Below are 10,827 nucleotides of genomic sequence, written 5' to 3'. Positions count from 1 at the left end.
ACTCTTTCATTCCCTATTTCTTCCCCTGGCATCCAAATTATTTTTTTAAATCAAAAATGACCTCGCCTAAGCGGTGAATTCGCAAAGGTCCTCTCATCATCTTTAAGACTTCTGAAACATCCACTGAGCAACACAGAAACGCTATTTAAAGTAGAGAAAACATGTAGTAACTTATATGAGCTGCTCCTCTTGCCAGTTTTTCTGAGGAAGGCCCCTGAACTCCGGGGTGCCCTGCGACTCCGCACAGTCGGAGGTGCGGCTGCAAAGGCAGCGGAGGAGCCGCCTCCCCCCCCCCCCTCCCCCGCGCCCACACCGCGTCGTCCCCTCCCCCGCGCCCACACCGCGTCGTCCCCTGCTCGTCGGGAAGTCAGCTGCGCTGGCGGCGCCTCGCTTGCTGGAGTTGCACCATGTCCTGAACTCCAAAGGCATTCTCGTGGGCAATTACCGAAGCTTAGCAACAGTCTGTTGATGACTGGTGGTTTACAACATCCCACGCAAACGCTGTGTTATTTCAAGTTGTGCTGCGGCAATTGGGCTTTCCATCGCACTCGGGACCACCGCGTGTATAACAGCCACAGAGCAGCCCCCCGGTACCATGGCACCATCTGCCTCGCTCCCGCGCCCCGTCCTGGAGGCTGAATTTTCGATCCTCCACGCAGCCCAGGGATGGCCATGCGAAACAGCTCCAGGATCTAGCTGGAGCTTCTCTCAGGGCCAAAGGTCACAGCTCTGTGGGAGGTTCATGACGTCAGCTTATTGTACCGGCGGGAGCGTTCTTCTGAGACTATGGTCCTCTGGGCTCCATTCATGTATTTGGTAGGTTTGCCAAGTATTGTTTTTTTTGTTTGTTTGTTTTTTGTTTTTTTAAGATTTTATTTATTTATTTATCCGATAGAGAGAGAGAGTGCACAAGCAGGGGGAGTGGCAGGCAGAGGCAGAGGGAGAGGGAGTCAGAGGCAGAGGGAGGCTCCCCAGTGAGCAGGGAGCCTGACGCTGGAGTCATCCCAGGACCCTGGGTTCATGACCTGAGCCAAAGGCAGACACTTAACCAACTGAGCCACCCAGGGGCCCCTCTCAAGCGTTTTTTGAATACCAGGTATGTGCCAGGCACTGTGCGGGGGTCATGTACATACAATGACCGGGAGACCCAATCCCGGCCCTCAGGGAGTGTAGTCTAGTGGGGAAGTGGGAGTAGTGATTTTTATGTTCTCTTTATGTCTTCCAAGGGGGAGCTACCCAAGGGCAGTATTCAATAACAGTAATGTTGTGAGTTGTTATTGCGACTTATATTTCAACTTTGATGGAAAGTTCTGTGAATTCATCTTTCAAAATAATCACGTTTTCCTTTCCTCAGTCCTTTTTGTATCAGGAACGGAGCTTTAAATAATACAGTGCTCCAAGAACTGCCCTCAGAACTCTGATAAATGGCACAGATCCATCCTCATGTCGTTAAAACAAATTCCTTAGAGAGGGGGGGTAAGGAGCTAAGAAATCAAGATTATCTGCATAGGAAGGCAATACATTTCTTTTACTTGCTGTCTCTTATCCTGGACAAAATTAAAAAGTGGTAAACAACACGTGCTAAAAAGTGAAAAGTAGAGAAGACAGACAAGATATTCCTTTCAAGAGAAAGGTAGTTCCTGTTATTTCACTTTCTTTGAAAAAAAATGAAGGTGACTAAACCACTGGGAACTTTTTTTGTTCAGAAAATAATTCCTAAATACATACTAAAATCACTTCTCATTGTTTAATTTGGAAAGTGCAGGCTAACTGAAATCTTTTTAGCAGCTCTTACCTTAAGAAAATCCCCCTTAAACCGAAGCCTCAAAGGTCCATCCCAAATCATTAACACTTCCTTTGGCACCCACCAGTAAAATCATCTGATCCTTCCAGGACAAAGATTGCCCTATAACTAACTTCTAGAGGCCCAGGAGGAGCAAGCGGCACCTTTATTCTTCCTGTTTAAGAGGCACTTCAACTGCGTGAGTTAATCAAAATGCCCATACCATTGGCACTATTTTTTAAAAATTAAATGAAAAAATTAAGGGGGAAAAAAGGGACACCCTCTCTAGCACTGTCTACCTTTTTAGTCTTGTTTTCCGCCCTCTACTCCAGCCACACCAATCTATACGGAGTCTCTGAAACAGGCAGGCTGAAAATAGAAATGGCAGGAAGACTTGGACAATTTCCAAAGTTTATTAAGGGACAGTCAGGGGGATTGGGGCAGACGCGTGGCAGGCAATTGTGCTCTTCTATAGTAAGGGGGGTTCAGAGACACATACATCCTGAGGGTAATTGACCTATATACTTCCACAAAATATACATCCCTTTGGTCACATCTTTTGCCTGCGAGCTGGGCCTTAAATATTCTCTCTCTAGACTTCGTTTTGGAGCTGATTATGTCCTACCTATGGAAGGAGACAGACTATGGAAATAGCTTCCTATCTCTTCCCCATTGGGTCCATCCTCTATGTTGAAGCTAAACTTGTCTTTCTAAAACGCAAATCAGGGGCTGCCTGGGTGGCTCAGTCAGTAAGCGTCTGCCTTCAGCTCAGGTCATGATCTCAGGGGTCTGGGATCAAGCCCCAGGCTCCCTGCTCAGTGGGGAGCCTGCTTTTCCCTCTCCATCTGCTGCTTGTGCTCTCTTGCTCTCTGTCAAATAAATACATTTTAAGAAATAAAATAAACAAAATGCAAATCTGATTATTTAAAAAAGAAAATCCTTCAATGGCTCTGCACTGCCTGCAGTGATTTCCAACTAAAGGGAAACCTCCCTCTAGAGTGAGTGTATGGGAAGTGGGGGCATATCAGTGCCACCTCAAAGATTTTTCAACCCCCCCCCACACACACAGGTGTGTGCCATCATCACCTCCCCTTTTTCAAGTCCTTTTAGCCGCCCCATCCACATATCCCACCTGGTGAAAATCAATGCCGTGTTGGCTCAGTGATGAGCACTGTTTGTCCCCCTCAGTTACGCTGAAGCATGAACAGGCTGAGGAGCCCTCACTGCAGAACAAAGTCCAAATTCCTTAACATGTCATACAGACATCTTTAATATTCTCCTGGCTTTCCATTCCAGTCTCGTCTTCAACCACTCTCTCCATTTCGTGCCCTATGAGCCAATCACACCAATCTGGGTGAATTCTTGAACCAGACTTGGTTTTTCATACTTCTGTTTCTTTCTGCTTCCATTCATCCAGAATGTATTTCTCCCCTTATACAGTGATTTTCCAGTGATTTCCCACTTAACCTTTAAGAAGACACCAACAACTATATCTTCAGCCTGAGCCCGTTCCTGGATTCTAGGACGAATCCGGTGTTTAGAAAATATGCAAGCTTCTGGACTCACCGCCCCCTAGTTATTCCTCCTACAGCCGGCCACATCTCAGTTACCTGCAACTCCATTCTTCCGGCTGACTTCTCACCTCAAAATCCAATTCTTTGCTACAACCGATGGGTGCATGTGTGATCAGATCTCACTTCCCACCATCCTCCCCTCTCCTGCTCTGCTCCAGCCACACTGGCCTCCTATTCCTGAAACACACCAAACACATACTGAAAAAAGACAGATGAATGGTAACTAAAGAGGAGGCTGAAATCCAACTCAGCAAGAGAATAGGGTTGTCATCAACAGAAACAAGCCAGTTTGCTCTGTGGAACTGCATCAAGGCTCAGGAATTGGCAGCAGTTACCTCTGACAGGGGGAATGCAGCTGGAAGTGGAGAGTGGGACCATGGTAGGCAGAGAGCACTTGGACTTCAGAAGATGAGGCTTTGACTCCCTGGAAGGACTGAGAAGAGGGATTCTGGATTAAAGACACAGCACGGCTGAGAGTGAAGATGCTGTACTTAATAGGAGGATAAGGGAGACCTCTAGCTCCCTCCATGACTCTGAAAACACGTGCAGTTAGGCCTTCTAAGTACTTCCCTCGGCAGCGTCCCTCCACTGACGTCACCAGGGAAGAGAATGAAGACTTTCTCTGGTTACAATTGCTCTGTCCAGGAGAAAACACAGTAGCATTTGGGAAGTCATTTCTGAGGAAAAGTTATTTCCAACCTACACTTGTTGGTTAAGTGATAGATCAAGTGAAGGAGAGAAGAAACATTTTTTTTCAGACATGCAAAGGGGTAAGATATTTACTGCTCATTCATTCTTCCTCAGAAATCTGAGGGGAAAGGAAGGAAGGAAGGAAGGAAGGAAGGAAGGAAGGAAGGAAGGAAGGAAGGAAGGAAGGAAAGGGGAAGGGGGAAAGGGGAAAGGGGAGGAAAAGGAAAGGAAGTCTATCTATCTCAGGGAGGATATGCTCCACCAAAAAGGAAGCATGGGGTTCAGGAAACAGAAGATTACCCAGCAAAAGGCATAGGGAATCCTCAGAATGATGGAGAAAGGAGATCTGAGGACAACCAACATAGAAGGACGGCTGGCCCCAAGAACAAGAACGGCCTGATTACATAGAGGTGATTGAACAGAGTGAGGAGATTCCCACGCATACTGGAAAAGTTGGGGGAGAAAATGAAATTGCTTGACAACTAAGCAAATGAGAAAAAGAAATAGTCATTAACTTTAGGGAAACCAAAGTTCTACATGAAAGGAAGTAAGACAGTACTCTACAAGGCTAACCGGCGAGTCCCGTTTACCATAGTTACAGCATGTAAATACCGAATACTGATGTAACCAAAACTACGGTAGCTGTGTTGGAAGGTTAGGGATGAATGAAACAGGTGTGAAGAGAGGGGAGATGGACAAGAGAGCTAAATCCTCTTCTTCCCTGGTAAGAAGTTTTAGACCTTATTATAAACAAGGACATCACGGACACAACAGCTAAGGCAATCAGAAATTGGTTACTTCTGGAAAGCACGAATCTAGAGTGAGAAAGGAGCGGGCAGAAAAATGTTTAAAAATACAAGCCTTTTAGTACTATTTTACTTTTCAATGATGTATATTTATAACTTAGGGAAAAAATCCAAAATCAACAAAGAAACCCCCAAAACAAAGAGAGGGAAACTATGCAGCCAAGAAGAGCAAGAAAGTCCTAATGCAACTTGGACCTTTCTTCTTCACATGGTGATGTGCCTTATTTAACAGAGTTTGAACCTATTAAAAGAGAATGCCCCAAAATTAAATATTTAGACAACGTAGTGATTGCATGATTTCTCAGTGGTTCCCTGAGGAATGTCAGTAGCTGATTGGCGTTACAGCATAAAGCAGGTATCTAGCCAAAACACGGCTGGAGAGGTATGTTTTCTTTGCCAGGGAGCTAAATAAGCCGCAGAAACTGACCTCTTCTCAACATGGACCTAAAGACAGGAGAGTCTAGCTGAGGGCTTTGCCAACAGAAAGGAAATGAGCACAGGAATAAGCACGGACAGGAAGTGGGCAAGAGGAAAGTCCCCCCTTGCTGGAGCCGGTTTCCCTCCTTGCAGATTTTGGAGACCCGACCAGATCATCTCAAGTTCCTTTTTTAGCACTGAAGTTCAGGTTAGACCTTCACACGCACCACCCTAACCCCTTTTATTTCCTCAGTGAATAATCTATGGCATAGATGACCATATGTCCTAGTGTTTCCAGAACAGTCTTGGTTTCTATCTGTTGTTTGCTCCTCCTCTAACTCTCAAAAGTGCCTAGTTTAGATGATTAATTACATGGCCCTTCTACCCATGATCATACTCATTTTAGTCTTGTTTTGTATTTCTAAGGAAAAACATGAATTTACTTTTTAACTTACAATATTTCACAACTTGCTTTCTCTGAAAAATTTGTGGAGAAATCTCGAATTCCTTTGTGGGTGGTTTGTGAACTAGCAACAATTCTTTTTAAAACAGAATAAACCATGATGCACATTTTTCTTTTAAAAAACATTCCATGGCCATAACATTCTATTACTATTAATAGTAAATATTACTAAAATATTTGCTACTTCTTTAAAACCATGACTAAAATATTTGTGGAAGAATTAATATCCTAGGCGATACAATACATTTGAATTATTAAAACAGTTCCAGAATAAAGGACTTCTGCCTGACTTTATTAACAATTCTAACAATGATCTCAAAAGAATGTTCGCAGCAGATGCTATGTCTCATCCATCATCATGGCTGTTTATAAGCTAATCAGTTACCAACCAGGGAATATGTCCTCTCCACTGCACAGATAAGCTCTGTATGCTAATAATTCCCAGACTTTCTTTAAGGCTAGGACTAAGAGTCCTGCCAATCCCCTGAACAGCAGCTTACATGTTATTCAGTGAACTTGAAACAGTCCTTTCATTGGGAGCAGCACTGAAATAGATTCTATAATTGATTACACCGTTTGCAAGGGAGATTTAACATTGCTCGGTTTTCTGGAAGATACAAAGAGTTCCTTAGTTGTATTCAAATATGCACTACCCCTGATATAAAACATGTCTCATTATACAGAGCAGTGATTCCTTTCAGCATTTTTTTTTAACCACTTGAGTCACTGCCTGTGGAAATTTCTTTTTAAGTGAAATATGAGGTCCAATTAGAAGGGGAAAAAATGCATTTAATCAATTTTGTTTCAAAGATGCAGGATTACCATATTTTTAAAAGTTACTTAAAGAATGAACTAATGCGTTCGACTGCAGCATGCTATGATGACTAATTTACGGTCTGCCCTGACCTAATGGAAACAAAGGGAAAGCTGGATTTGGTGCTCGCTTGCGCTTTTTATCCGTATTAGAAAGTACGCCTTAAGTTTTTGGATCTGAGATCAGGTTCGCTTGGTAGCCTCAAAGAGCAAGTTTTCCTTTTTTTCAAAATTTGCTTTTGATCATTTCAGACAATTCATCCTTTGGAATGAGAAAGAGAAGAGTGGAATGTTGAATGAGGTTAAGTAAACGGAGAATCTGTCACATAAAGCAAGTTTAAATCCCAGTAACAGCATCCATGCAGGACAAACAGAAGCATTCTTCTTTTGAAAACATTATTCTTTTAAACAGTGTGTAATGACATCCTCCCTAGAGACTTCCTCCATGAAAGAAGAAAAACTACTTCCTCAGAAGTCATCTTCTACATGCCAAGTGTAATGAATGAAGTCAAAACTTGTGTTTTCTTTATGTAAGTAGGTTCAGGATTAGAACTGCAAAAAGGTACTTGCTCCTAAGGGTTTCTCCTGTATCCCTGTTTTCTGTTGCATCCTGGTATTTCCATGAACAGAAAGGACAAGGAAAAAGAAAAGATTGCCATTATGACTTTAGACTGACAAATCAGTGAATGTGTCCCTACTGTAAACTTTGAGCCAAGGGTACTTTCTGTTTTCAAGGAAGAAATCTGCCAGACTCACCTATGTAGAATGTAGAATGTAAGATAATTTACTTTTAAGTTCCCTGTAACTAGATCACTTTCTTACGCTGAAATCTAACCTATGGGACATGTTCCCAGCACTCTCTGCTCCTGTTAACACCAGAAAACTTGACTAACAATAACTGGCGATTTTATGTTTTTAATTACTTAAATATCAGAAGTTGTGTTTTGTTTTCAATGTTTAAAATATGTCTAGGCCATACTCTGGTTTCTCTTCAGATCGTATAAAATATGTCTAGGCCACAAAAAGCTAAATAAGCAGAGGAATAACTTCTTTCAATTCAAACACTATAAATTTAATTAACACATGTCCAAATAAAGACTTCTCTTCAAGGATTTCAAACTTGTTGCGTACGTGTTTAATGTAATGGACCAAAGAAGGAAGACACTACAGATAAATCATAATTATGATGTTTATTTAGCAAAATAAACTTAAAGTTTTCTATTAAAAAACATAAGAATCATATTCAAATTTTACCTTCCCCATCTTCTTTGGTATTGAAATCAACATTTGGGATATGAAATATTTTATTTTGAAGTTGAGCCACTGGGTCTACAACAGTTTTCCATATAAGAAAAAGAGAAAATCAAGTTACCCCTAATTGTCTTATTTATTGAACAACCAGTGGATGCATTATGTGTGTGCAGAGACCAACATCGTCAAGGAAATATTCATTCACGGATATGTGTTTTTCTACTGAAAATGTATTTTAAATTTTTAATGATCATCTACCATCATTTTATTGTGATGTCTGAATAGGAATCCAATATGGAGATCCTGCTGTTTTTTAACTAATGAACTACTCTCCAAGGAAGTTAACACCACCATACCAGGACTTAATAATACTTATTTTTCAACATGACTACACCATTAAAAAGATTTTTCTGAACTTCTCAGAACAGTGTGCTTCAGTCTTTTCCATAAAATAGTATTTGGAAATTGCTAGTAGCATTAAATTAATATTAATAAAACCCAAATCTATCTAAATCTTTTTCTTAAAACCAGACTTGTTGTTTCTTGTAAGAGTAATATTATATGGACTGCTAAATTAGCCAAGCCAAATACTTCCAGAAACACCATGGGACAACCAAGCCACTCTTATTCCTCTGATAAATCGTTGCCTTTCCAATTCTGATTTCTCCATATCCCTGCTTTGTGTGAAGATATGTTCCCCCTAATTTGTTAAAAGGAATCTGAGATAAAAAGTCCAGTAACAAACTAGGTCTAGTTTTGTTGTTTTGTTTTGTTTTGTTTTGTTTTTGCATAGACTCTTGTGACCACACAACGATCACACAATGGATAGCTTTAGTGCTAACACTGTGATTGGGAACACGAAGAGTACAACCACAATAAAATACAGCTATCTATTAGAAGGACTGCGTAAAGACATCTTTGGCCATGAAGGCTCTGGGCCCTCTGGAAATAAGTCAGTTGCATTGCCAGCATGACAAAGAAAATAGCAATGTTCAGGATCAGGAACAGTCTGGTATAGGAAGACGACAGTGCCGGGGCTCTGCTGTGAGTTGTCGTCATCATCCGGGCCTGTCCAAAGCGGCCATTCAGGGAGCCACCGTTTTTGTGTTTCTCATAGGTCACATCTGCAAAATCTAAAAGGTCTTTCATTTCTTCATCTTCATCGATGGGCAGTTCTTTCTGGGCCAGAATCTGAGCTTTCTGTCTAATCTTCTTTTCATTGACTTCGATCTGTGCAAAAATATCGGGGACGGCGTCCACAAATTTATAGCGTTTGCCTACCCTTCGGTTTTTCTTTGACTTGCTCTGCTGCTGCTGCTGCTGCTGCTGCTGTGATATGGCAAAAATCCTGTCGATGGCCTCCTCCGTCTGCCTCTTGTCTGAGAATCTCAGCAGGCGCTCGGCGGTCTTCCTGAAGCTGGCCGTGTTCCGGACCCGGGACAGGATCTGCTTCTCCAGCAGCTGGAACACGGGCTTAAAATGCTGCAGGTTCTGTTCCACGAGCGCGGCGTAGTCCTTCACCTCCGGCACCGACGTGCTCCTGATGGCCGAACTCCGGTCGAACAGGATCTTCTGCCGATCGGCGATGACCTGCGCCAAGGCCGACTGCCCGGTGCCCTCTCCGGTCCAAAGGTAGGCGGCGTAGGCATGCCGGCTGGTGGCGACGAACACGTCCAGCTGCTGCGGGTCTCCGTGGATGCTGAAGCTCTGGACGTCCACGGACGGCCCGATGAACAGGTACGCTGTCCTGGTGACGGGGCTGCGGAGGCGCACGGTGACGTTCACGTAGTTGGTGCCGTTGTAGGGATAGCCCCGAGGGTACGTCACGGAGGCAAAGGTGGCTCTCTCGCTGTAGCCACTATCGTCCATCCAGTACATCTTGTAGAGGCCGTCCCGCTGCCTGATGAAGGCGCCGTGGACCCCGTCCACCGCCGTCTCCTCGAAGGGAACGTCCACGTTGTGGAAGAAGCTCGCGGCGGTCTCCAGCGGGCTCTCGGCCCCCAGGTGGATCTGGTCCACGACGAGCAGCAGCTGGGGGTGCAGCAGGAGGAGGTTCCTCTGCACGTTCTTGAGGTTCAGCCGCGGGTTGTAAGCCCCCACACCCTCTCCGCGGATGAACACCACGCCGTTCTTCTCCACCGCGGCCACCACTCTGCCCTGGCAGCTGGCTGCCAGGTCGTGCTTGTATTTCGACCATTTCGAAGAGCAGTCTTCCGTGACCTGACCCTCCCAGGGAGAAAAGCAGCTCTTGGACACCGCTGGCGAAAACATCAAAACGTTGTTGAAGAAGGTGTACTTCGGCCCGTAGAGCGCCTCCGTGATGAAAGGCACCCCATTGGGAGCAAAAGTAAATGAGTTCTGATCAGGATGCTCGTGCCCTGCGTTAAAATTTCTCCACCCTTTGATCCAATCTTTGTATTTGTTTCTGTGGACAATGTCATATATTGCACGGCCCCCAAGTTTTCCCGACTTGAAGGAGAGAAAAGATCTATTGATTTCTGCAGGCAGGGCACTTCCGTAAGTCACGACACCCCAGTCTTCAAAATAATGCAGTGTGGGGGTGCCGAAATCCGGGGGAGGGACAGATTTCAAGCTGGCATCATACCTGAAAGGATTCATTTTTCCAAGTTAAATGGTTTTCTGGTGGAACTTAAAATAACCCATCAGAACTTTGATGCCACTTCGTAATGTGGCTGGAGGAAACAACACAGATGGTACCCAGAGTGATGGCAGTGGCTTCTGGGGGAGGGACATTTCTGGAAACACCCGTGGATGAGCTTGCACAGGGGAATGCCCTTAGTGAAGGGGAGAGGAGTCAATTTTCAAAACCTGGGATCCTTGGGGTTGAGCCTGGTAATCGCTCCAGGGACCTTCTTCACTGAATGGCTTCAGAGCTTCCCTCCAGAGGACAGAATTACACTTCTAAACTTCTAGTCCAGGGGCTTCTACTCTAGAGAACCCCGCGTTAGGATCTAGACTCTAACAAGCCTCGGGTTGTAAGAAAGTACTGTTCTGTGATAACTGATAGAA

At 44.1% G+C, this 10,827-nt stretch overlaps 1 protein-coding gene across 8 annotated transcripts in view; it reads right to left on the bottom strand.

The window, feature by feature from the left end:
* Positions 1 to 7,717: 7,717 nt before the first annotated feature.
* The window catches only part of DSE (dermatan sulfate epimerase), a 147,196-nt gene continuing 144,086 nt past the window's right edge, over positions 7,718 to 10,827 (bottom strand). For all 8 annotated transcript variants that reach the window (XM_008691188.2, XM_008691187.2, XM_040627675.1 and 5 more), the window contains one exon: positions 7,718 to 10,402. In XM_008691188.2, coding sequence (XP_008689410.2) covers positions 8,635 to 10,402 — 1,768 coding nt within the window. In that variant the 3' untranslated portion in view covers positions 7,718 to 8,634. The remainder of the gene's footprint in view (positions 10,403 to 10,827) is intronic.

Source organism: Ursus maritimus, unplaced genomic scaffold, assembly GCF_017311325.1.
Source record: "Ursus maritimus isolate PB19 unplaced genomic scaffold, ASM1731132v1 scaffold_13, whole genome shotgun sequence".
NCBI lineage: Eukaryota > Metazoa > Chordata > Mammalia > Carnivora > Ursidae > Ursus > Ursus maritimus.
This window is presented reverse-complemented; position numbering and strand designations above follow the sequence as displayed.